General features: G+C 63.1%; 3 protein-coding genes across 5 annotated transcripts in view; 2 read left to right on the top strand and 1 right to left on the bottom strand.

Moving 5' to 3' along the window:
• Nucleotides 1-6,448, top strand: part of ACIN1 (apoptotic chromatin condensation inducer 1) — a 19,368-nt gene extending 12,920 nt beyond the window's left edge. Inside the window, 10 exon segments of the mRNA XM_065044313.1 lie at nucleotides 192-372; nucleotides 484-597; nucleotides 709-768; nucleotides 771-832; nucleotides 2,263-2,370; nucleotides 4,028-4,135; nucleotides 4,235-4,504; nucleotides 4,506-4,605; nucleotides 5,071-5,171; nucleotides 6,048-6,448. Coding sequence (XP_064900385.1) covers nucleotides 192-372; nucleotides 484-597; nucleotides 709-768; nucleotides 771-832; nucleotides 2,263-2,370; nucleotides 4,028-4,135; nucleotides 4,235-4,504; nucleotides 4,506-4,605; nucleotides 5,071-5,171; nucleotides 6,048-6,335 — 1,392 coding nt within the window. The 3' untranslated portion in view covers nucleotides 6,336-6,448.
• A 148-nt stretch (nucleotides 6,449-6,596) lies between these two features.
• NGDN (neuroguidin) lies at nucleotides 6,597-11,998 on the top strand. 3 transcript variants are annotated; one of them, XM_065044363.1, is made up of 10 exons: nucleotides 7,232-7,334; nucleotides 7,423-7,494; nucleotides 7,590-7,727; nucleotides 8,496-8,580; nucleotides 8,742-8,797; nucleotides 8,992-9,082; nucleotides 10,429-10,573; nucleotides 11,446-11,590; nucleotides 11,673-11,724; nucleotides 11,891-11,998. In XM_065044363.1, the coding sequence occupies exons 1-10, from the start codon at nucleotides 7,293-7,295 to the stop codon at nucleotides 11,911-11,913; spliced, it is 849 nt and encodes a 282-aa protein (XP_064900435.1). In that variant the 5' UTR covers nucleotides 7,232-7,292; the 3' UTR covers nucleotides 11,914-11,998. The 3 variants fall into 3 exon arrangements, with proteins under 3 accessions (XP_064900436.1, XP_064900434.1, XP_064900435.1); XM_065044362.1 differs by lacking the exons at nucleotides 10,429-10,573; nucleotides 11,446-11,590; nucleotides 11,673-11,724; nucleotides 11,891-11,998 and adding an exon at nucleotides 9,849-10,271 and having other exon boundaries at nucleotides 7,199-7,334; XM_065044364.1 differs by lacking the exons at nucleotides 7,590-7,727; nucleotides 10,429-10,573; nucleotides 11,446-11,590; nucleotides 11,673-11,724; nucleotides 11,891-11,998 and adding an exon at nucleotides 9,849-10,271 and having other exon boundaries at nucleotides 6,597-7,334; nucleotides 8,742-8,798; nucleotides 8,990-9,082.
• Nucleotides 11,999-12,546: 548 nt separating this feature from the next.
• MMP14 (matrix metallopeptidase 14) lies at nucleotides 12,547-25,679 on the bottom strand. Its single transcript, XM_065044365.1, has 10 exons — nucleotides 25,547-25,679; nucleotides 23,380-23,525; nucleotides 22,343-22,465; nucleotides 20,472-20,773; nucleotides 18,976-19,160; nucleotides 18,179-18,325; nucleotides 17,945-18,083; nucleotides 16,121-16,271; nucleotides 14,435-14,550; nucleotides 12,547-13,613 (listed from the first exon to the last, which is right to left on the bottom strand). Exons 1-10 carry the CDS (start codon nucleotides 25,619-25,621, stop codon nucleotides 13,300-13,302), a joined length of 1,698 nt encoding a protein of 565 aa, XP_064900437.1. The 5' UTR covers nucleotides 25,622-25,679; the 3' UTR covers nucleotides 12,547-13,299.
• Nucleotides 25,680-25,715: the final 36 nt, after the last annotated feature.

The following is a 25,715-nucleotide window of genomic DNA, read 5'->3' as shown; positions in this document are numbered from 1 at the left end:
TGTAAGCTCCGCCTACAAACCCCAGACCCCACCCCCAAAGCTCTAAGCCCCACCCACAACCCGTAGACCACGCCCACAATGCTCTAGACCCTGCCCACAATGCCCTAAGCCCCGCCCACCCACGCCCCTTTCCCAAGCCCCGCCCTTTCCCAAGCCCCGCCCCTTTCCCAAGCCCCGCCCCTCTCTTGCAGAGCCTGATCCCCGAGATCAAAATGGGGGGCGGGGGAGGGGCCAGCGACCCCCCCCCGGAGCTCCCGCCCCCTCCCGGCGACCAGGGGGAGGGGCCTGATGACGTCAGCGAGGGGGCGGAGCCCCCGGGGGGCGGGGCCAGCACTCCCCCCCCCATTGAAGATCATCAGGACCGTCACCCAGGTGGGTCCCGGCCACGCCCCCCCTCGCTCTGATTGGCCAGCGCCTTGAGGCTCCCCCCCTCCCCCTTCCCATATTGACTGGCCACGCCCCCCTTGCAGGTGATTGGTGCAGAGAACGGCGGGGAGGAGCCCGCGGGGGGGGGAGGCGCTGAGGCCACGCCCCCCGGCGCTCAAGCCACGCCCCCCGGCGCCGAGGCCACGCCCCCGGAGCCGCCCATTAAGAAAAGTAGGTGAATGGAGATGGGGGGGGGTGGGGGGGGGGGTGGGGTTTAAACCCCCATTGCAACCCATTGGAAGCGGTGGGGGGGAACGGACGGTTGTGATTGGTCGTTCGCAGGCCCCGCCCCCCCGCCCCGCCCCCCCCGCGGCTTCTCGCTGCCCGTGGACGAGCCCGTGAGGCGGGAACGCGCCCCTCCCCCCCCCGGCAGCGCCCCAGCCGCATCGTGCACCTCTGCAACCTGGTGAGACCCACGGATTGACCCATAGATTGACCCATAGATTGACCCATAGCGACCCATAGAGACCCATAGGGACCCATAGGGACCCATAGGGACCCATAGGGATCCACATCGTGCACCTCTGCAACCTGGTGAGACCCACGGATTGACCCATAGATTGACCCATAGCGACCCATAGATTGACCCATAGATTGACCCATAGCGACCATAGAGACCCATAGGGACCCATAGGGACCCATAGATTGACCCATAGCGACCATAGAGACCCTAGAGACCCATAGCGACCCATAGATTGACCCATAGATTGACCCATACATTGACCCATAGATACCCATAGCAACCCATAGCTGCCCCACATCCCGCCCCATAAGTGCCCCAGAGAGACCTCGTTCCTCCCTCATATTCACCCCACACCTGCCCCATAGCTGCCCCATAAGTGCCCCACATCAACCCCATTTCCACCCCAAATATATCCCCATATCAACCCCATTTCCACCCCATATTTCCGCCCCACCCCCGCCCCATAGCCGCCCCATAGCCGCCCCACACCCGCCCCATAGCTGCCCTATAGCTGCCCCACAGTGCCCCATAGCTGCCCCATAGCCGCCCCACCCCCGCCCCACGGTGCCCCATAGCTGCCCCACACCCCACCCCATAGCTGCCCCACCCCCGCCCTATAGCCGCCCCATAGCCGCCCCACGGCTGCCCCATAGCTGCCCCACACTCCACCCTATAGCCGCCCCACCCCTGCCCTATAGCTGCCCCATAGCCGCCTCACCCCCCGCCCCACGGCTGCCCTATAGCTGCCCCATAGCCGCCTCACCCCCCGCCCCACGGCTGCCCCATAGCTGCCCCATAGCTGCCCCACACTCCACCCTATAGCCGCCCCACCCCTGCCCCATAGCCACCCATAGCCGCCCCACCCCCGCCCCATAGCCGCCCCATAGCTGCCCCACCCCTGCCCCATCCCTGCCACATAGCTGCCCCCACACCCCACCCCCACCCCACCCCCGCCCCATGGCCGCCCCATAGCCTCCCCACCCCCCACCCCATCCCCGCCCCATAGCTGCCCCATAGCCGCCCCACCCCCCACCCCATCTTGGCCCCATAGCCGCCCCACCCCTGCCCCATAGCTGCCCCATAGCCGCCCCACACCTGTCCCATAGCTGCCCCACCCCTGTCCCATGGTGCCCCATACCTTCCCTATAGCTGCCCCATAGCCGCCCCATAGCCGCCCCACCCCCGCCCCACACCTGCCCCATAGCTGCCCCACCCCCCACCCCACCCCCACCCCACCCCCGCCCCATAGCCGCCCCATAGCTGCCCCACACCTGCCCCATAGCCACCCCACCCCCCACCCCACCCCCGCCCCACCCCCGCCCCATAGCCGCCCCATAGCCCCCCCCGGCGCCCCTGAGTGTCTCCGCTGGCAGGTGCGCCCGTTCACGCTGGGGCAGCTGAAGGAGCTGCTGGGGCGCACGGGGCGGCTGCGCCACGACGACTTCTGGATCGACCGCATCAAGAGCCACTGCTACGTCACCGTACGTGGGGCGGGGTGTGGGGCGGGATGTGGGGCGGACATGGGGGGGAAATGGGGGGGAAATGGGGGGGAAATGGGGAGAGACTTGGGGGGGAAATGGGGTTGATATGGGGCACTTATGGGGCAGCTGTGGGGCGGGGATGGGGTGGGGGGTGGGGCGGCTATGGGGCAGGTGTGGGGCGGGATGTGGGGCGGGATGTGGGGCGGACATGGGGGGGAAATGGGGAGAGACGTGGGGTGGAAATGGGGGTGATGTGGGGCAGTTATGGGGCGGGATGTGGGGCAGGTGTGGGGCGGATGTGGGGGGATATGGGGTGGAAATGGGAGATTTGGGGTGGAAATGGGGGTGATATGGGGCAGTTATGGGGCGGGATGTGGGGCGGCTATGGGGCACGTGGGGGTGGATATGGGGGAAATATGGGGGGAGATTTGGGGTGGAAATGGGGGGATATGGGGCACTTATGGGGCGGGATGTGGGGCAGGGGTGGGGCAGGTGTGGGGTGGGTGTGGGGCAGACAATGGGGAACATGGGGGGGATATGGGGTGGAAATGGGGGGAGATCTGGAGGGGAAATGGGGGGATTATGGGGCACTTATGGGGCAGATGTGGGGGGGACATGGGGGGATATGGGGAGAGACTTGGGGGGGAAATGGGGGTGATATGGGGCACTTATGGGGCGGCTGTGGGGCGGGGGTGGGGCAGGAAGTGGGGTGGATATGGGGGGGATATGGGGAGGAAATATGGGGGGAGATGTGGGGTGGAAATGGGGTTGATATGGGGCACTTATGGGGTGGGATGTGGGGCAGGTGTGGGGTGGATATGGGGTGGAAATGGGGATATGGGGCACTTATGGGTCAGCCTGTGGGTCAATCTATGGGTCTCTATGGGTCTCTATGGGTCTCTGTGGGTCAATCTATGGGTCTCTATGGGTGTCTATGGGTCCCTATGGGTCCCTATGGGTCCCTATGGGTCTCTATGGGTCTCTATGGGTCTCTATGGTCTCTATGGTCTCTATGGGTCTCTATGGTCTCTATGGGTCTCTATGGTCTCTATGGGTCTCTATGGGTCCTATGGGTCCCTATGGGTCTCTATGGGTCAATCTATGGGTCTCTATGGGTCAATCTATGGGTCTCTATGGGTCCCTATGGGTCTCTATGGGTCCTATGGGTCTCTATGGGTCAACCTATGGGTCTCTATGGGTCAATCTATGGGTCTCTATGGGTCCTATGGGTCCCTATGGGTCTCTATGGGTCTCTATGGGTCAATCTATGGGTCTCTATGGGTCTCTATGGGTCTCTATGGGTCCCTGTGGGTCTCTATGGTCTCTATGGGTCAATCTATGGGTCCCTATGGGTCCCTATGGGTCTCTATGGGTCTTAAAGGGTCTCTATGGGTCAATCTATGGGTCCCTATGGGTCTCTATGGGTCTTAAAGGGTCTCTATGGGTCAATCTATGGGTCCCTATGGGTCTCTATGGGTCTCTATGGGTCAATCTATGGGTCACTCCGCTGCCATTCCCTCCCATTTCCCCCCCATTTCCCCCCCATGTGTCACCCCATGTCTCACCCTATGTGTCCCGCTCTGGGTCCCGCTATGGGTCGCGCCATGGGGCAGCCGTGGGGCAGCCGTGGGGCTGACCCCCCACCCTGCCCCCCAAGTACGAGTCGGTGGAGGAGGCCGTGGCCACTCGCAACGCTCTGCACGGCGTCAAGTGGCCCCAGAGCAACCCCAAGGTGCTGGCGGCCGACTTCGCCACCCAGGACGAGGTGTGGGGCGATCTGTGGGGCGCTATGGGGCGCTATGGGGCGCTATGGGGCGCTATGGGTCAATCTATGGGTCCTAACCGCCCTCCCCCCCCCCCCCAGCTCGACCTGCACCGTGGCCTCCCCCCCTCCTCCCTCCCCTCCCTGCCCTGCGAAGCCACGCCCCCTCCCCTAAGCTCCGCCCCCTCCGCCGCACCGCCAGGGGGAGGGGGCGTGTCCCCCGGGGGCTCCGCCCCCCGCGGGGCGGGGCAGTGGGCGGAGCGGGAGCGGGAGCAGGAGAGGAGGGAGAGGGCGAGGGGGGAGAGGGAGTGGGATCGCGACAAGGCCACGCCCACCGCCGGACACGCCCCCCGCCGCAGCCCCGCCCCCCGCGGGCGTGGGAACGCCCCCCCCCGCCCCAACGCACGCGCCAATCAAGAGCAAGCCGGGAGAGAGGGGGCGGGGCGCCAGGGAGGGACGGCCCGATAAGAAAGGTGATTGGCTGGGGGGGGGGGGGGGGGGGGGGGGCGGGGCTTGGAGGGGGGCGGGGCTTGAATGGGGGGGCGTGGCTTGAGCGCGGGGGGGCTATATGTTAATGAACGGGGGGTTGTATGGGGAATAAGGGAAGGGGGCGGGGCTTGAATGGGGTGGGGCTTCAAGGGGTGGGTCTTAAAGGGGAGGGGCTAGAATGGGGCGTGGCTAGAGCAGGGGGCGGGCTATAGCGTAATGAATGGGGGGTTGTATAATGAGTGAGGGAGGGGGCGGGGCTTGAATGGGGCGGGGCTTGAGTGGGGTGTGGCTTGAATGGGGCGGGGCTTAAAGGGGGAGGGGCTTTAATGGGGGCGTGGCTTGGGCACGGGGGGGCCATAGGTTAATGAATGGGGGTTTGTATGGGGAATAAGGGAGGGGGCGTGGCTTCATGAGGGAGTGGGCGGGGCTAAGGGCTCGTCCAATCACAGAGAAGCCCCCCGAGGAGCCCCCGGCCAAGCTATTGGACGATCTGTTCCGCAAGACCAAGGCGGCGCCGTGCATCTATTGGCTGCCGCTGACCGACACGCAGGTGGGCGGGGCCACGGGGCAATCTGTGGGTCCCTATGGGGTCTGTGGGTCCCTATGGGGTCTGTGGGTCCCTATGGGGTCTGTGGGTCAATCTGTGGGGCACTATGGGTCTCTATGGGTCACTCTATGGTCTCTATGGGTCTCTATGGTGCCTATGGGTCAATCTATGGGTCGCTATGGGGTCTGTGGGTCCCTATGGGGCACTATGGGTTTCTATGGGTCAATCTATGGGTTTCTATGGGTCCTTATGGGTCCCTATGGGTCAATCTATGGGTCTCTGGGTCAATCTATGGGTCCCTATGGGGTGTGTGGGTCCCTATGGTGCCTATGGGTCAATCTATGGGTCTCTATGGGTCAATCTATGGGTTTCTATGGGTCCTTATGGGTCCCTATGGGTCAATCTATGGGTCTCTGTGGGTCAATCTATGGGTCTCTATGGTCTCTGTGGGTCCCTATGGGTCAGTCTATGGGTCTCTATGGGTGTCTATGGGTCAATCTATGGGTATCTATGGTCCCTATGGGTCAATCTATGGGTCTCTGTGGGTCAATCTATGGGTCTCTATGGGTCTCTATGGGTCTCTATGGGTCTCTATGGGTCCCTATGGGTCTCTATGGGTCTCTATGGGTCTCTATGGGTCTCTATGGGTCTCTATGGGTCACTTCATGGGTCTCTATGGTCCCTATGGGTCTCTATGGGTCCCTATGGGTCTCTATGGGTCCCTATGGTCCCTATGGGTCCCTGTGGGTCACTCTATGGGTCCCTATGGGTCACTCTATGGGTCCCTGTGGGTCCCTATGGGTCCCTATGGTTCCTATGGTTCCTATGGGTCCCTATGGCCCCTATGGCCCCCGTGGGTCACGTGATCTCCCCGCTCAGTTCATTCAGAAACAGGCTGAACGCGCCGCCCGGGCGCGGGAACGCGAGCGGCGCCGCAAGGAGCAGGAAGAGGCGGAGCTTCGCCAGCGGGGGGGCGGGGCCTCGGCCAACCCCGCCCCCTCCACCCCCCAGCCCGCCCGCGACAAGCGGGGGGGCGGAGCCCCGCCCCGACAAGCCCCGCCCCAGGCCACGCCCCCTCCCCCTCCCTCCTCCTCCTCCTCCTCCTCCCACCGGCGGGAACGGCGCAGCCGCAGCCCCCCCCTGCGCGACCGGGGCGGGCGGCGCTGACCCCGCCCCCTCCCGGGCCCGAAACCCCCCGATTTCACCCCAAAATCCACCCCCCAAACCCCCCCGCGCGATTTTGGGGCGATTCCGTGCGATTCAACACGATTTTAAGCCAATTTATGGGTTTCGCTGTGCTGATTGGCTGAGCCGCGCGTCAATCATTCCGTCTGCCCGCCCTCACGCCACGCCCCCACAGCCTCAAGGGGCGGGGCCGCGTTCTGATTGGCCAACCCGCTTGCCCCTCAGCTGCGCAGCCGCGGGGTGGGCGCGCCGCCCCCCTCGCATTCCTATTGGCTGAAGCGTCACGGCGCCGCGCTCTGATTGGCCCGCTCGCTCTCCCCTCAGCGCTCCCTCCGCGGCGGTGCCGCCTTCGCTTCTCCGGCCGTTTTAGGGCGAATTTAAGCAGTTTCGGGTAAATTGGAGGCGACCTGGAATCATTTTGAGGGAATTCGGGGCGTTTCGAGCCACATTTGGCGGGTTTGGGGGTATTTTGTTGCTTTGCGGGGGGTTTAGCGGCTCCTGACGGCGCCGCGGCAATGGGAGCGCTGTGATTGGTTCAGCAGCGCGTCACTCAAGCCATTTCCCCGCCCCCCCCGGCGCGCCTGATGCGTGGGGGGGGGTTCAACGCGGCTTCCCGCCCTCCCCACCTTCCTATTGGCCGCAGCCGCGCGGCGCCGCCTTCCCATTGGCCAGCGCGCTTGTCCCTCAGCGCCTCAGCGCGGGGGAGGGACGCACCGCCCCTCCCCGCTCCTATTGGCCGCAGCGGCGCGACGCCGCCTTCCCATTGGCCAGCGCGCTTGTCCCTCAGCCCCTCAGCGCGGGGGTGGGACGCAACGCCCCCCCCACGCTCCCATTGGCCACCGCGCCGAATCCCCGCGCTTCTATTGGCCAGCGCGCCTTTCCTTCACCCCCCCCGCGCTCTCCCATTGGCTGCCGCCTTTCCCTCACGCCATTTCCACCATGGCTGAAGCCGCCGCGCTGCTCCGCGCTCTCTCGGAGCAGGTGAGTCCCCCAAAAACCCCTTAAAACCCCTTAAAACGCCCTAAAACCGCTTAAAACGCCCCATTTACGGGCATTAAACCCCTCGCAGGTCTCGTCGGTGGCGGCGCACGGGCGGGAAACGCTGCGGAGGGTGCGGAGCGGCCGCTTGGCCACGCAAAAGGTGAGGGGAGGGGTACTCCTGGGTCCCTTGGGGTACTCCTGGGTCCCTTGGGGTACTCCTGGGTCCCCCCCCCCGAACTCCTGGGTCCCCCGCAGGGGCTGGCGGTGCTGGAGCTGCGGGCGCAGGGGCTGCTGCAGTACCTGGGGGACCTGGCGCTGCTGCTGGGCAGGAAAACGGCGGGAAAGGCGCTGGGCGGGGCCGAGGAGCGCGCCAGGCTGCTGGAGACGCGCGTGGTGAGGGGCGGGGCCGCGGGGAGGGGGCGGGGCCGCGGGGAGGGGGCGGGGACAAGGCGGGTGGGGGGGTGGCCAGAGGGAGAAAGGCTGAGGGGGCGTGGCCAAGGGGGGTGGTGGGGCGTGAGGGGGCGTGGCCACGGGGAGTGGGGCTGAGGGGGGTGTGGCCAAGGTGGGACAGAGGGGGCGTGGCCAAGGGGGGGGGTGGCCAGAGGGAGAAAGGCTATGGGGGCGTGGCTAAGGGGCGATAGGGCGTGGCCAAGGGGGGGCTGAGGAGGCGTGGTCAAGGGGGGTGGGGGGGTGGCCAAGGGGGGACTGAGGGGGCGTGGTCAAGGGGGGCTGAGGGGGTGTGGCCAAGGAGGATGGGGGGTGGAGCCAAGGGGCGTAGGGAGGTGGGGGCGTGGCCAAGTGGGGGTGGCCACGGGGAGGGGGGCTGAGTGGGCGTGGTCAAGGTGGGACTGAGGGGGCGGGGCCAAGGGAGGTGGCTGAGGGGGTGTGGTGGGGGGCTGAGGGGGAGTGGCCAAGGGGCGTGGTGGGGGGCGTGGCCAAGGGGGGGGGGGCTGAGGGGGCGTGGCCAAGTGGGCTGGGGGGGGTGGCCAAGAGGGGACTGAGGGGGCGTGGCCAATGGGGGGACCGAGGGGGCGTGGCCAAGGGGTGCACATGGGGTCCCTATGGGTCAATCTATGGGTCAATCTATGGGTCCCTATGGGTCAATCTATGGGTCTCTATGGGTCAATCTATGGGTCTCTATGGGTCAATCTATGGGTCCAGGTGCTGGAGAAGTTGCGCCCCCTGGAGCGGCGGCTCCGTTACCACGTGGAGAAGCTGCTGCGGGCGGCGGTCACGGGGGGGAGGGGTGAGTCCCGGACGCCTGGGTCCCTTGGGGCACTCCTGGGTCCCTCCCGAACTCCTGGGTCCCTTGGGGCACTCCTGGGTCCCTCCCGAACTCCTGGGTCCCTTGGGGCACTCCTGGGTCCCTTCCTGACGATTGACAGCCGTCCATCACTCTCCTTCTAGATGCCAATGACCCCTTGAGCTTCCGGCCCCGCCCCACAGACATGGCGGCCACACAGGTGAACTTGTGGGGCCTGGACGCCTGGGTCCCTTGGGGCACTCCTGGGTCCCTCACGAACTCCTGGGTCCCTTGGGGCACTCCTGGGTCCCTCCCGAACTCCTGGGTCCCCTATATGGGTCCCTAGGGGCACTCCTGGGTCCCTCGTCCCCCATTGGTGCCTGAGGATTGATTGACAGCTCCTCTGCCCTATAGGAGGAGGAGGAGGAGGCGGCAGCAGCGAAGGCTCCGGGGTTGGGGGGCGGGAAACGTTACGTCCCCCCCCGATTGGTGCCCGTGACCTACGGTGAGTGGGGCCCGGACGCCTGGGTCCCTTGGGGCACTCCTGGGTCCCTCTCCCGAACTCCTGGGTCCCTTTGGGGCACTCCTGGGTCCCCTATTTGGGTCCCTTTGGGGCACTCCTGGGTCCCTTGGGGCACTCCTGGGTCCCCTATTTGGGTCCATTGGGGCACTCCTGGGTCCCCTATTTGGGTCCCTTTGGGGCACTCCTGGGTCCCCTATTTGGGTCCATTGGGGCACTCCTGGGTCCCTCTCCCGAACTCCTGGGTCCCCTATTTGGGTCCCTTTGGGGCACTCCTGGGTCCCCTATTTGGGTCCCTTGGGGCACTCCTGGGTCCCTCTCCCGAACTCCTGGGTCCCCTATTTGGGTCCCTTGGGGCACTCCTGGGTCCCCTATTTGGGTCCCTTGGGGCACTCCTGGGTCCCTCCCGGACTCCTGGGTCCCTTCTGACCTCACCCCCCCCCTCATCTCTCTGCCCCATAGATTCCATGGGGCAGCCCCCCAAGCAGCTCCGGCTCCGTGGGGCACTCCTGGGTCCCTTGGGGCACTCCTGGGTCCCTCCCGAACTCCTGGGTCCCCTATTTGGGTCCATTGGGGCACTCCTGGGTCCCTCGGGGCACTCCTGGGTCCCCTATTTGGGTCCCTTGGGGCACTCCTGGGTCCCTCCCGAACTCCTGGGTCCCCTATTTGGGTCCCTTTGGGGCACTCCTGGGTCCCTTTGGGGCACTCCTGGGTCCCTCCCGACCTCCCCGCCCATCTCTCTGCCCCATAGATTCCATGGGGCAGCCCCCCAAGCGGCTCCGGCTCCGTGGGGCACTCCTGGGTCCTTTGGGGCACTCCTGGGTCCCTCTCCCGAACTCCTGGGTCCCCCATATTTGGGTCCCTCGGGGCACTCCTGGGTCCCCTATTTGGGTCCCTTTGGGGCACTCCTGGGTCCCTCGGGGCACTCCTGGGTCCCCTATTTGGGTCCCTTGGGGCACTCCTGGGTCCCTCCCGAACTCCTGGGTCCCCTATATGGGTCCCTTGGGGCACTCCTGGGTCCCTCCCGAACTCCTGGGTCCCCTATATGGGTCCCTTGGGGCACTCCTGGGTCCCTCCCGAACTCCTGGGTCCCCTATATGGGTCCCTTGGGGCACTCCTGGGTCCCTCCCCAAACTCCTGGGTCCCTTCTGACCTCCCCACCCCCTCATCTCTCTGCCCCATAGATTCTATGGGGCAGCCCCCCAAGCGGCTCCGGCTCCGTGGGGCACTCCTGGGTCCCTTGGGGCACTCCTGGGTCCCTTGAACCCCTGCCTCCCTCGGGGCACTCCTGGGTCCCTCCCGACCTCCCCGCCCATCTCTCTGCCCCATAGATTCCGTGGGGCAGCCCCCCAAGCGGCTCCGGCTCCGTGGGGCGCTGAGCTCGGCGCTGATCCGCGACCTACAAGTGGAGCTGGGGGAGGGGCCCGAGGAGCAGCCGGGGGGCGGGGCCCGCCCCTCCCCCGCCCTGGCCCACAGGTCACTTGGGGGGCACTCGGGGGTCACTTATGGGGCACTTATGGGGCACTTATGGGTCACTTAGGGGTCATTGGGGGCACTTATGGGGCACTTATGGGGCACTGGGGTCACTTGGGGGTCACTGGGGTCACTTATGGGGCACTTATGGGGCACTTATGGGGCACTTATGGGGCACTGGGGTCACTTGGGGGTCACTGGGGTCACTTATGGGGCACTTATGGGGCACTTATGGGGCACTGGGGTCACTTGGGGGTCACTTATGGGTCACTTGGGGGTCACTTATGGATCGCTATGGGGTCACTTATGGGGCACTGGGGTCACTTATGGGGCACTTATGGGTCACTTATGGGGCACTGGGGTCACTTATGGGGCACTTGGGGGTCACTTATGGGTCACTGGGGTCACTTATGGGGTACTGGGGTCACTTGGGGGTCACTTATGGGTCACTGGGGTCACTTATGGGGCACTTATGGGTCTTTATGGGGCACTTGTGGGTCACCTAGGGGTCATTGGGGTCACTTATGGGTCATTGGGGTCACTTGTGGGTCACTTATGGGGCACTGAGGTCACTTATGGGTCATTGGGGTCACTTGGGGGTCACTTATGGGGCACTGGGGTCACTTATGGGGCACTGGGGTCACTTGGGGGTCACTTATGGGTCACTGGGGTCACTTGGGGGTCACTTATGGGGCACTGGGGTCACTTATGGGGCACTGGGGTCACTTATGGGGCACTTAAGGGTCATTTAGGGGTCACTTAAGGGTCACTTAGGGGTCACTATGGGGTCACTTATGGGTCACTATGGGGTCACTTATGGGTCATTGGGGTCACTTGGGGCTCACTTATGGGTCCCGGACGCCTGGGTCCCTCAGGACCCGCCTGGAGGAGTCGCTGCTGCTGCGCTTGGGGCGGGGCCGGAAGGGGCGTGGCCAGAATGGGCGGAGCCTCGAGGGGCGGGACCTCGACACCATCACCCACTTCGGTGACGTCAGCGCCCTCCTGGATCCGACCAATCAGGTGAGAGATCCCTCCCACAATAGCGGGCGGGGCCTTGGGGGTGACCCTGCCCTGACCCCGCCCTTTCCGGCCACGCCCACAGGAAGCTCCGCCCCCCAAGAGGAAGAAGATCAAGAAGCCCAAGCGGGGGAGGGGTGAGTGGCCCGGACGCCTGGGTCCCTTTTGGGGAACTCCTGGGTCCCTTTTGGGGAACTCCTGGGTCCCTTTTGGGGTCACCTGGACTCCTGGGTCCCTTTTGGGTCACCCGGACGCCTGGGTCCCCCGGGGGGCGTGGCCGTGACCTCTGACCCCTCCCCCCAGGTTTCCGGCGTCGCCGCCGCTGACGGATTTTGGGCTGAAATTCCCCCGTTTTGGGCAATCGGCCCCAAATTTGCCCCTTTTCCCGCCTCAATAAACCAATCAGGCTGCTCTGGGGCACTCCTGGGTCCCTTGGGGCACTCCGGGGTCCCTCCCGAACTCCTGGGTCCCTCCGGATCTCCTGGGTCCCTTCCCGAACTCCTGGGTCCCTCCTGAACTCCTGGGTCCCTCCTGAACTCCTGGGTCCCTCCCTGCACTATTAAGCCCATTGGGGCACTCCGGGGTCCCTTCCCGAACTCCTGGGTCCCTCGGGGCACTCCTGGGTCCCTCCCCCATTTCCCAAGCCCCATTTTCCGTGGCATTTCTTTAATTATTATTATTATTAATTAACATTAATTATCCCCGCCCCCCTCCCCCACCCCCACGGTGGGGCCGGGCGGCCCCTCCCCCCTCGCTCCCCCCACCAATCCCGAACCCGCAGGACTTGGGGGGCGGGATCGGGCCCCTCCCCCCCCCCCCCCCAATAGCCATAAAAAACACCCTAAAAATACCCACCCCCCCCTTATATACACCGGGCCCCGCCCCCTTCATTTGCATGGCCACGCCCACTAAGCTCCCCCCCTTCCCCACTCCAGGGGGTGGGGCTCAGCACCATATATGGGATGGGGAAGGGGGCGGGGCCACCGCTGGAATGGGAACCAATGGGGTCAATGGGATCAATGGGGTCAATGGGGTCAATGGGATCAATGGGGTCAATGGGGGTCAATGGGGGTCAATGGGGTCAATGGGGGTCAATGGGGTCAATGGGGATCAATGGGGGTCAATGGGGTCAGTGGGGGTCAATGGGGTCAGTGGGATCAATGGGGTCAATGGGGTCAATGGGATCAATGGGGTCAATGGGGGTCAATGGGGTCAATGGGGGTCAATGGGGTCAGTGGGATCAATGGGGTCAATGGGGATCAGTGGGGGCAATGGGGTCAATGGGGTCAGTGGGGGTCAATGGGGTCAATGGGGTCAATGGGGGTCAATGGGGGTCAATGGGGTCAGTGGGATCAATGGGGTCAATGGGGATCAGTGGGGGCAATGGGGTCAATGGGGTCAATGGGGTCAGTGGGGGTCAATGGGGGTCAATGGGAGACAAAGAGACCCATAAATTGACCCATAGATTGACCCATAGAGAACAATGGGGATCAATAGGGGTCAATGGAAGTCAATAGGGGTCAATGGGGGTCAATAGGAATCAATGGGGGTCAATAGGGGTCAATGGGGTCAATGGGGATTAATGGGGTCAATGGGGTCAATGGGATCAATGGGGGTCGGGGGGGGGGCCACCCCTTTAACCCCCCGTCTCCCCATTGGTGCTTGGTCCCCGGTGGGCGTGTCCCCGGTGGGCGTGTCCCGGGTGGGCGGAGCTAAACCCGGGGCAGGAGGCTCCTCTGGCACCTCAGGAGCTTCTTGGGGGGTCCCCGGTGCCACCAAACGAGCGCCAGCGCCCCCGCCCCCCCACCAATCAGAGCCAAGAGCGCCAGGGGCGTGGCCAGCGCCCCGGCCCCGCCCCCCACGGCGATGACGATGACGTCGGTGTCGTCGGGGTTGGCCGGCGGGGGGGAGGGGCCAGGGCAGTGCAGCCAATCGCGGAGCAGGGATTTGGGGGAGCCCGGGGTGACGCGGAGGGCGCGGTTGTCAAACGTCCAATAGAGGGAGCCCTTGAAGAAGTAGGTGAAGGCTGCGGGGGAGGGGACAGGGGTCAGTGGGGTCATGGGGGCAATGGGAACAATGGGGTCAATGGGGGCAAGGGGGTCATGTGGGGCAATGGGGTCAATGGGGGTCATGGGGTCAGTGGGGTCATGGGGGGCAAGGGGGTCATGGGGGGCAATGGGGCCAATGGGAACAATGGGGGTCAATGGGGTTAATGGGGGTCAATGGGGTTAATGGGGGTCAGTGGGGTCATGGGGGTCAATGGGATCAATGGGGTCAGTGGGGTCATGGGGGGCAATGGGGACAATGGGATCAATGGGGGCAATGGGGGTCAATGGGGTCATGGGGGTCAATGGGGTCAGTGGGGTCATGGGGGGCAATGGGGATCAATGGGGTCTATGGGGATTAATGGGGATCAATGGGATCAATGGGGGTCAATGGGTCAATGGGGTCAATGGGGGTCAATGGGTCAATGGGGCCATTGGGGTCAATGCGATTAATGGGGGTCAATGGGAGTCAATGGGATTAATGGGGTCAATGGGGGTCAATGGGGTCAATGGGTCAATGGGATCAATGGGGTCAATGGGGATCAATGGGGTCAATGGGGATCAATGGGGTCAATGGGGTCAATGGGGACATTGGGGACAACAGGAGGAGAACAGACACCGCTCAGGACCCACATGTTGCCCCATAACCCCCATTGCCCCCCATTGCCCCCCATATCCCCACTGTCCCCACGTCCCATTGTCCCCATATCCCCATTGCCCCCATGTCCCCCCATGTCCTCCCATGTCCCCCCATGTCCTCCCATGTCCCCCGTATCCCCCCATGTCCCCCCTGTCCCCTCACCCTCGTCGTGCCCCACAAACGCCCCCTGGGGGCTGTCGGGGACGCCCCCCCAGACCCCCATGTCCTTGGGGTAATCGGGGTCCACGGCGCCCGTGTCCTCGTTGAACCGGTAATACCTGCAACGGGACAATGGGGACAATGGGGACAATGGGGACAATGGGGTCATGGGGACAATGGGGTCAATGGGGACAATGGGGACAATGGGGTCATGGGGACAATGGGGTCAATGGGGACAATGGGGACAATGGGGTCATGGGGACAATGGGGACAGTGGGGGCGATGGGGACAGTGGGGCCGATGGGGACAATGGGGATCAATGGGGACAATGGGGTCAATGGGACAATGGGGACGATGGGGACAATGGGGACAATGGGGACATGGGGACGATGGGGACAATGGGGATCAATGGGACAATGGGGATCAATGGGGACAATGGGATCAATGGGGGTCAATGGGACAATGGGGACAATGGGGTCAATGGGGACGATGGGGTCAATGGGGACAATGGGGTCAATGGGGTCAATGGGGACAATGGGGACAATGGGGGCGATGGGGTCAATGGGGACAACGGGGACAGTGGGGTCAATGGGGACAATGGGGACAATGGGGACAATGGGGACAGTGGGGGTGATGGGGACAGTGGGGGCGATGGGGACAATGGGGATCAATGGGGACAATGGGGTCAATGGGACAATGGGGACAATGGGGACGATGGGGACAATGGGGTCAATGGGGACAATGGGGACAATGGGGACAATGGGGACAATGGGGGCAATGGGGTCAATGGGGACAATGGGGTCAATGGGGACAATGGGGACATGGGGAACAATGGGATCAATGGGGGTCAATGGGGACAATGGGGTCAATGGGGTCAATGGGATCAATGGGATCAATGGGGTCAATGGAGTCAATGGGGGTCAATGGGGACAATGGGGTCAATGGGGACAATGGGGTCAATGGGGACATGGGGACAATGGGGACAATGGGGTCAATGGGATCAATGGGGTCAATGGAGTCAATGGGGGTCAATGGGGACAATGGGGTCAATGGGGACAATGGGGTCAATGGGGACAATGGGGACATGGGGACGATGGGGGCAATGGGGACAATGGGGTCAATGGGGACAATGGGGACATGGGGACAATGGGGGCAATGGGGACAATGGGGGCGATGGGGACAATGGGGACCATGGGGACATGGGGACATGGGGACAATGGGGACAATGGGGGCGATGGGGACAATGGGACAATGAGGACAGTGGGGACAATGAGGACAATGGGGGCGATGGGGACAGTGGGGACAATGGGGACAATGGGGTCAATGGGGGTCAATGGGATCAATGGGGATCAGTGGGGACAATGGGGACATGGGGAACAATGGGGTCAATGGGGATCAATGGGGTCAATGGGATCAATGGGATCAATGGGGGTCAATGGGGGTCAATGGGAGTCAATGGGGGGACAATGGGATCAATGGGGGGCAATGGGGTCAATGGGGTCAATGGGAGTCAATGGGGTCAATGGGGTCAATGGGGGTCAATGGGATCAATGGGGTCAATGGGGTCAATGGGGGTCAATGGGATCAATGGGGTGTATGGGATCAATGGGTTCAGTGGGGGTCAATGGGGTCAATGGGGTCAACGGGGCTTCCAGAAGCTTCTCCAAGCCCCCGGGGGGTGTCACCCACTTGTCCCCCCGGAACAGGTAGGTCTTCCCGCTGGGCAGCCAGAGCAGCGCGGCGTCCAGCCCGTCGGGGGGGACCCCCCGGCCCATGGAGCCCAATGGGCGCGGGTACCCCGGCTCCAGCGCCGCCTCGGCGAACACCCAGTGCCGGTCACCTGGGGGGCAGACGGGCTCATATCGCGACATACGGGGGCATAGCATGGCGATATGGTGGCGATAGAACACTGTATTGGGTCATATCGTGGTCATATCGCAACATATGGGGTCATATTGTGGTCATATCGTGGCGATAGAACAGTGTATTGGGTCATATCGTGGCCATATCGCGATATATGGGGCCATATCGTGGCGATAGGGTGGCGATATAAGAGTGTATTGGGTCGTATCGTGGCCATATCGCGATATATGGGGCCATATCGTGGCGATAGGGTGGCGATATAAGAGTGTATTGGGTCGTATCGTGGCCATATCGCGATATATGGGGCCATATCGTGGCGATAGGGTGGCGATATAAGAGTGTATTGGGTCATATCGTGGCCATATCACGATATATTGGGGTATCTTGTGCCGATATGGTGGCGATATAACACTGTATTGGGTCATATCGTGATATATGGGGTCACATCATGGCGATAAGGTGGCGCTAGAACAGTGTATTGGGTCATATCGTGGATATATCGTGATATATTGAGGTATATCGTGGCGATATGGCGGCGATATAACAGAGTATTGGGTCATATTGTGGCCATATCGTGATATATTGGGGTATATCGTGGCGATATGGTGGTGATATAACACTGTATTGGGTCATATCATGATATATGGGGTCATATCGTGGCGATAAGGTGGCGCTAGAACAGTGTATTGGGTCATATCGTGGATATATCGTGATATATTGAGGTATATCGTGGCGATATGGCGGCGATATAACAGAGTATTGGGTCATATTGTGGCCATATCGTGATATATTGGGGTATATCGTGGCGATATGGTGGTGATATAACACTGTATTGGGTCATATCATGATATATGGGGTCATATCGTGGCGATATGGTGGCGATGTAACAGTGTACTGGGTCATACCATGGCCATATCGCGATATATGGGGTCATATCGTGGCGATATAGTGGTGATGTAACAGTGTATTGAGTCATATTGTGGCCATATCGTGATATATTGGGTTATACCATGGCGATATGGTGGCGATATAGCAGTGTGTTGCTCATATCGTGACATATGGGGTTATCGTTGCGATATGGCCGCGATAAGGCCCGATGTATCGTCATATCGTCACGATATGGCCGCGACACGGCCCTATAGATTGTCATATCGTCACGATATGGCCATTATATGGCCTGATATATCATCATATCACCGCGATATGTCACGATACATATTCATATCGTCATGATATATTGTCATATCGTTGCCAAGGCAACGCATTCATATTGTCAAGGTACATATTCATATCTTTGCAATATGTCGCGATATGCCGCGATATATATATTCACATTGCTGCGATATGTCGCTATATATATTTATATCGTCACGATATATATTCATATCTTGGAGATATATGCTCATATGGTTGTGATATGTCACGATATGTCATGATATATATTCATAATGCTGCGATATATATTCATAGCATTGCGATATGTCACGATATATACTCATATCGCCGCGATATGTCGCGATATACATTCATATCGTCGCGACATGTCGCGCGATATCGCCATATATTGCGGTATATCGCACTATATCGCGCGCTATTGCCATATGTCGTGATATATCGCGCTCTATCGCGACATATCGCGACATAACCCACCTTTGAAGAAGACGAACTTGCCGTCCTTGCGCTCGTAGGCCGCGCTGATGCTGGGGGGCAGCCCCGCCCAGAACTGACCAATGGGGAGCGGGTGGCCCGGTAGGACCCGCCCATCGCGGACCCTCCAGAACCAGCGCTCCTGGGGGGGGGGGGGGTATGGGGGTCACCGTGGGGCGCCCCACATGTCCCCTCCCCCCCCCCCCCTGCCCCATGTCCCCTCCCCCCATGTCCCACCTTGAAGATGAACATCTCCCCCCGCAGCATGGCCACCGTGTCGAAGGCGCCGTCGCAGATGCGGGGGCCGGGGGGGGAGCCCGGGGAGGGGGGGGGCGGGGGGGAGGGGCGGCCAGGTGGGGCCGGGGGCGGAGCCTGGGGAGGGGGGTGGGGTTAGCTGGGAGTCATAGAGACCCATAGAGACACATAGATTGACCCATAGTGACCCATAGATTGACCCATAGTGACCCATAGAGACCATAGAGACCCATAGAGACCATAGAGACCATAGAGACCCATAGAGACCATAGAGACCCATAGAGACCCATAGAGACCCATAGAGACCCATAGAGACCATAGAGACCCATAGAGACCATAGAGACCATAGAGACCCATAGAGACCCATAGATTGACCCATAGTGACCCATAGAGACCATAGAGACCCATAGAGACCATAGAGACCATAGAGACCATAGAGACCCATAGAGACCCATAGAGACCATAGAGACCATAGAGACCATAGAGACCCATAGAGACCATAGAGACCCATAGAGACCCATAGAGACCCATAGAGACCATAGAGACCATAGAGACCCATAGAGACCGTAGAGACCGTAGAGACCCATAGAGACCATAGAGACCATAGAGACCATAGAGACCATAGAGCCCCATAGAGACCCATAGAGACCCATAGAGACCATAGAGACCATAGAGCCCCATAGAGACCCATAGAGACCCATAGAGACCATAGAGACCATAGAGCCCCATAGCGCCCCATAGTGCCCCATAGCGCCCCATAGCGCCCCATAGAGCCCCATAGCGCCCCATAGCCCCCCGGCACCGTAGAGCTGCTGGATGCCGCGCCGGTCGTCGTCGGGCAGCACGAAGGCCTCCGTGTCCATCCATTGGTAGAACGGCGCCATGATGGCCGACGGGTCGCTCGAGTGCTCCAGTCCCAGCGCGTGGCCCAGCTCGTGCACGGCCACCAGGAACAGGTCGTTCCCTGCGGGTTATGGGGCGGCGGGGGGTCAGGGGGGAGCAGCTGTGGGTCTAGAACCCAACTAGGGGTCAATGGACCCAATGGTGGGTCTAGAACCCAACTAGGGGTCAATGGACCCAATGGTGGGTCTAGAACCCAACTAGGGGTCAATGGACCCAACTAGGGGTCAATGGACCCAATGGTGGGTCTAGAACCCAACTAGGGGTCAATGGACCCAACTAGGAGTCAATGGACCCAATGGTGGGTCTAGAACCCAACTAGGGGTCAATGGACCCAATGGTGTGTCTAGAACCCAACTAGGAGTCAATGGACCCAATGGTGGGTCTAGAACCCAACTAGGGGTCAATGGACCCAATGGTCGGTCTAGAACCCAACTAGGGGTCAATGAGCGCAATGATGGGTCTAGAGCCCAACTATGGGTCAACGGACCCAGCTATGGGTCAATGAGCCCAATGATAGGTCTAGAACCCAATCAAGGGTCAACGAACCCAATGGTGGGTCTATTACCCAACTATGGGTCAACGGACCCAACTATGGGTCAATGGACCCAACTATGGGTCAAGAACCCAATGATGGCTCTAGAACCCAAACACAGGCCAAAGACCTCAATGGTGCCTCTAGCACCCCAGGCGGGCTCTAGAACCCCCATGCCAGCCCTAGAACACAAAGCCTAGCATAGCAATCCCGACGCTGGCTCTAGAACCCGCATGTGGCTCTAGAACCGAACCACGGCCCAAACATCTCAGTGGCGGCTCTAGCACCCCAGGCGGGCTCCAGCACCCCAGGCCGGCTCCAGAACCCCCATGTCGGCTCTAGACCCGCAACGCTGGATCTAGAACCCGCATATGACTCTAGAACCCGACCACAAAGACCTCAATGGTGCATCTAGAACCCCCCAGACCGGCTCTAGAACCCCCAGACCGGCTCTAGAACCCCCACGCCGGCTCTAGAACCCCCAGGCCGGCTCTAGAAACCGAACCACGGCCCAAAGCTCTTAATGGTGGCTCTAGCAACCTGGGCCGGCTCTAGAAACCCCAGGCGGGCTCTAGAACCCTGTGACCACTCTAGAAACCCGCATGCGGCTCTAGAACCCAACCACGGCCCAAACATCTCAGTGGCGGCTCTAGCACCCCGGGCCGGCTCTAGCACCCCCGGGCCGGCTCTAGAAACCCCCATGCCGGCTCTAGAACCCGATGGCCACTCTAGAACCCGCATGTAGCTCTAGAACTGAACCATGGCCCAAAGCTCTAAATGGCGGCTCTAGCGCCCTGGGCCGGCTCTAGAACCCCCCGAGCGGCTCTAGAACCCCCTCACCGCTCAGGTCGTGGTTCTGGTCGGTCCAGGGCTCGGCGCCGTCGAAGTGCGTGTCCCCCCCGATGTGGGGCCCGGGGAAGTAGGCGTGGGCCAGGAAGCCGCCGGGGCCGTCGAATGGGGCGCTGTCGCCGTGGAAACCCTCGGCGAATAGGATGAGGATGTCGGGCGCGGGGGCGGAGCCTCCCGCCCCATAGGGCAGCTCGCGGAACGTCAGCGGGGCGGCGGCCGCCCAGGCGGCGAAGGCGCGGCGGATGGCCGAGAACGTCCCCGCGCGGCCCACCTTGGGGGTGAAGTTCTGGATGCTGGGGGGCGGGACCAATCAGTGGGGGGCGGGACCAATCAGTGGGGGGCGGGACCAATCAGTGGGGGGCAGGACCAATCAGTGGGGGGCGGGACCAATCAGTGGGGGTGGGACCAATCAGTGGGGGGCGGGACCAATCAGTGGGGGCAGGACCAATCAGTGGGGGGTGGGACCAATCAGTGGGGGCAGGACCAATCAGTGGGGTGTGGGACCAATCAGTGGGGTGTGGGACCAATCAGTAGGGGGTGGGACCAATCAGTGGGGGTGGGACCAATCAGTGGGGGCAGGACCAATCAGTGGGGGGTAGGACCAATCAGTGGGGGACAGGACCCATCAGTGGGGGCGGGACCAATCAGTGGGGGGCAGGACCAATCAGTGGGGGCCGGGACCAATCAGTGGGGGTGGGACCCATCAGTGGGGGCGGGACCCATCAGTGGGGGCGGGACCAATCAGTGGGGGGCGGGACCCATCAGTGGGGGGTGGGACCAATCAGTGGGGGGTGGGACCAATCAGTGGGGGGCAGGACCAATCAGTGGGGGGTGGGACCAATCAGTGGGGGGCAGGACCAATCAGTGGGGGGCAGGACCAATCAGTGGGGGCAGGACCAATCAGTGGGGGCAGGACCAATCAGTGGAGGCAGGACCAATCAGTGGGGGGTGGGACCAATCAGTGGGGGTGGGACCAATCAGTGGGGGCAGGACCAATCAGTGGGGGGTGGGACCAATCAGTGGGGGGCAGGACCAATCAGTGGGGGCAGGACCAATCAGTGGGGGGTAGGACCAATCAGTGGGGGTGGGACCAATCAGTGGGGGCAGGACCAATCAGTGGGGGGCGGGACCAATCAGTGGGGGGCAGGACCAATCAGTGGGGGTGGGACCAATCAGTGGGGGCGGGACCAATCAGTGGGGGGTGGGACCAATCAGTGGGGGCAGGACCAATCAGTGGGGGCAGGACCAATCAGTGGGGGGTGGGACCAATCAGTGGGGGGTGGGACCAATCAGTGGGGGGCGGGACCAATCAGTGGGGGGTGGGACCAATCAGTGGGGGGTGGGACCAATCAGTGGGGGCGGGACCAATCAGTGGGGGGCGGGACCAATCAGTGGGGGGTGGGACCAATCAGTGGGGGGTGGGACCCATCAGTGGGGGGCAGGACCAATCAGTGGGGGCGGGACCCATCAGTGGGGGCGGGACCAATCAGTGGGGGCAAGACCAATCAGTGGGGGACAGGACCCATCAGTGGGGGGCGGGACCAATCAGTGGGGGCAGGACCAATCAGTGGGGGTGGGACCAATCAGTGGGGGCAGGACCAATCAGTGGGGGTGGGACCCATAGATCCCACAGACAGACCCATAGAGCCCATAGATGGACACATAGACCCCCATAGACCCCATAGATGGAGCCATAGACCCATAGACCCCCATAGACCCATACAGCCCATAGATGGACCCATAGATCCATAGACCCATAGACGGACCCATAGACCCATAGACCCCATAGACCCATAGACCCCAGCCCCCTGCCCTTGACCCCGTGACCCCAGCCCCCCGCCCTTGACCCCGTGACCCCTGACCTGTAGGTGACCTCGGGGCCGGGCCAGCGCGACCCCTGCAGGGCGAAGCGTCTCCTGCGCACGTTGCCCTTGACCTGCGACCCCAGCTGGTCCGGGACCCCGCAGCGGGGGCGGAGCATGGCCCTGGGTCAAAGGTCAAGGTCACAGCCAGCCCCCCCGACACACAGAGGGACCCGTGGGCCCCAGACATGGGCACTCCTGGGTCCCTCTTGTGTCCCTTGGGGCACTCCTGGGTCCCCTTGGGGCACTCCTGGGTCCCTTGGGGCACTCCTGGGTCCCTCTTGTGTCCCTTGGGGCATTCCTGGGTCCTCTTGGGGCACTTCTGGGTCCCTCAGTGCCAATTGATGGGGATCTCTGTATCCCGTGGGTCCCTCCCCTGTCCCATGGGGCACTCCTGGGTCCCCTTGAGGCACTCCTGGGTCCCTCTTGTGTCCCTTGGGGCACTCCTGGGTCCCCATGAGGCACTCCTGGGTCCCCTTGGGGCACTCCTGGGTCCCTCAATGCCAACAATGGGGATCTCTGGGTCCCATTTGGGGCACTCCTGGGTCCCTCTTGGGGCACTCCTGGGTCCCCTGGGGCACTCCTGGGTCCCCTCTCCGCCCTCCCCCGCCCTCCCCTGCCCCGTGGGGCACTCCTGTGTCCCTTTGGGGCACTCCTGGGTCCTCAATGCCAACAATGGGGATCTCTGGGTCCCATTTGGGGCACTCTTGGGTCCCCTTGGGGCACTCCTGGGTCCCTCTTGGGTCCCTCCTGGGTCCCTTGGGGCACTCCTGGGTCCCCTGGGGCACTCCTGGGTCCCCTTGGGGCACTCCTGGGTCCCTCAATGCCAACAATGGGGATCTCTGGGTCCCCGTGGGGCACTCCTGGGTCCCCCTGGGGCACTCCTGGGTTCCCTCTCCGCCCTCCCCCGCCCCGTGGGTCCCTCCCCCGGCCTGTGGGGCACTCCCGGGTCCCGTGGGGCACTCCTGGGTCCCGTGGGGCACTCCCGGGTCCCGTGGGGCACTCCCGGGTCCCTTGGGGCACTCCTGGGTCCTCACCTGAGGGTGGGGGGGTCGGCGCGGCCGGTCACGCGCAGCCCGTAGAAGCGCTGCATGTTCTCCAGCGCCCCCTGCAGCGCGCGGGGCGAGCGCAGCGCCGAGCGCAGGTCCCCGGGGGGCAGGTACCCGTAGCGCTGCAGCCACGCCTGGGGGAGGGGCGCCAGGGGCATGCCTGGGTCCCTGGGGCACGCCTGGGTCCCTCCAGGATGCCCCAGGACCCCCCCGAAGTCTTGGGTTCATTGGGGCATTCCTGGGTCCCTCCCGAACTACTGAGTCCATTGGGGCACTCCTGGGTCCCTCCCGAACTCTTGAGTCCATTGGGGCACTCCTGGGTCCCTCCTGAAGTCTTAGGTCCCTTGGGGCACTCCTGGGTCCCTCCCGAACTCTTCACTCCATTGGGGCACTCCTGGGTCCCTCCCAAACTCCTGGGTCCCTCCCAAACTATTGAGTCCATTGGGGCACTCCTGGGTCCCTCCTGAACTATTGAGTCCCTTGGGGCACTCCTGGGTCCCTCCCGAACTCCTGGGTCCCTTGGGGCACTCCTGGGTCCCTCCCGAACTATTGAGTCCCTTGGGGCACTCCTGGGTCCCTCCTGAACTATTGAGTCCCTTGGGGCACTCCTGGGTCCCTCCCGAACTCCTGGGTCCCTTGGGGCACTCCTGGGTCCCTCCCGAAGTCTTGAGTCCATTGGGGCACTCCTGGGTCCCTCCCGAACTCCTGGGTCCCTGGGGCACTCCTGGGTCCCTCCCGAACTCCTGGGTCCCTTGGGGCACTCCCGGGTCCCTGGGGGCGTGGCCAAGCCCCAGGCCCCGCCCCCCCGGACGCGGCTCCGCCCACACGCGGGACAGATTTAGCAGCTGGTAATTAACGTGGGGGCGGCCCGGACGCCTGGGTCCCTTCCCGGTCATGTGATCCCACCCCCGAACTCCTGGGTCCCCCTCGGATGCCTGGGTCCCTCCCGAACTCCTGGGTCCCTCCCGAACTCCTGGGTCCCTCCCGAACTCCTGGGTCCCCTCCCGAACGCCTGGGTCCCTCCCGAACGCCTGGGTCCCTTCCCGGTCATGTGATCCCAGCCCCGAACTCCTGGGTCCCTTGGGGTACTCCTGGGTCCCCCTCGGATGCCTGGGTCCCTCCCGAACTCCTGGGTCCTTGGGGCATTCCTGGGTCCCTCCCCAGAACTCCTGGGTCCCTTCCCAATCACGTGCATCCCTCCCGAACTCCTGGGTCCCTTCCCGGTCATATGATCCCACCCCCGAACTCCTGGGTCCCTTTCTGGGGGGGCTTCCCGAACTCCTGGGTCCCCTGGGGCACTCCTGGGTCCCCTCCCCTCCCCCCCGCGTTGGTTTTGGGGTAAAATCCCGCGGAAACGGCGCCAAAACAACCGGGGGGGGGAGGGGCGGGAATTGGGGTGAAAGCGGCGGAAAACGGGACAAAGAGGAGACGTGGCGGGGGGGAGGGGACGAGCCCGGACGCCTGGGTCCCTCCCGAACGCCTGGGTCCCTCCCGAACGCCTGGGTCCCCTATTTGGGTCCCTCCCGGACTCCTGGGTTCTTTGGGGCACTCCTGGGTCCCTCCCGAACTCCTGGGTCCTCGGTTTGGTTCCCCCTCCCCCCCCCCCCCCCCCCCACTCCGAACTCCTGGGTCCGCTATTTAGGTCCCTTCCCGAACTCCTGGGTCCCTCCCGAACTCCTGGGTCCCTCCCGAACTCCTGGGTCCCTCCCTGCACTATCGAGCCCATAGGGGCACTCCTGGGTCCCTCCCAAACTCTTCAGTCCATTGGGGCACTCCTGGGTCCCTCCCGAACTCCTGGGTCCCTCCCGAACTCCTGGGTCCCTCCCGATCTCCTGGGTCCCTCCCGAACTCCTGGGTCCCTTCCCGAACTCCTGGGTCCCCTGGGGCACTCCTGGGTCCCTCCCGCACTCCTGGGTCCCTGGGGCACTCCTGGGTCCCTCCCGCACTCCTGGGTCCCTCCCGAACTCCTGGGTCCCTTGGGGCACTCCTGGGTCCCTCCCGAACTCCTGGGTCCCTTGGGGCACTCCTGGGTCCCTCCCGCACTCCTGGGTCCCCTGGGGCACTCCTGGGTCCCTCCCGCACTCCTGGGTCCCCTGGGGCACTCCTGGGTCCCTCCCGCACTCCTGGGTCCCTGGGGCACTCCTGGGTCCCTCACCTCGGGGCTGAACGGGGGTGTCTCGGGTGGGGGAGGGGCCGCCGCCCCCCCCAGCAGCAGCAGCAGCGCGAGCATCGCCGTGGGGGCGGGGTCTGAGCGGGCCGCGCGCGCCGCGGGGGAAGACAAGGGGGGGGCGGGGCCAAGGAGGGGGGGGCGGGGCCAAGGGGAG

This window comes from Columba livia, chromosome 36, assembly GCF_036013475.1.
Source record: "Columba livia isolate bColLiv1 breed racing homer chromosome 36, bColLiv1.pat.W.v2, whole genome shotgun sequence".
NCBI lineage: Eukaryota > Metazoa > Chordata > Aves > Columbiformes > Columbidae > Columba > Columba livia.
This window is presented reverse-complemented; position numbering and strand designations above follow the sequence as displayed.

Bases quoted from the DNA above. Each gene is read 5' to 3' on its own strand.
- NGDN (XM_065044362.1), top strand. From the start codon at position 7,293: ATGGCTGAAGCCGCCGCGCTGCTCCGCGCTCTCTCGGAGCAG. The intron at 8,581-8,741 runs GTGAGTCCCGGA...CTCTCCTTCTAG, and splicing joins GGCGGTCACGGGGGGGAGGG to ATGCCAATGACCCCTTGAGC. The intron at 8,798-8,991 runs GTGAACTTGTGG...TCTGCCCTATAG, and splicing joins CAGACATGGCGGCCACACAG to GAGGAGGAGGAGGAGGCGGC.
- MMP14 (XM_065044365.1), bottom strand. From the start codon at position 25,621: ATGCTCGCGCTGCTGCTGCTGCTGGGGGGGGCGGCGGCCCCTCCCCCA. The intron at 23,526-25,546 runs GTGAGGGACCCA...CCCCTCCCCCAG, and splicing joins CACCCCCGTTCAGCCCCGAG to GCGTGGCTGCAGCGCTACGG. The intron at 22,466-23,379 runs GTGAGGACCCAG...CCTTTGACCCAG, and splicing joins GCCGACCCCCCCACCCTCAG to GGCCATGCTCCGCCCCCGCT.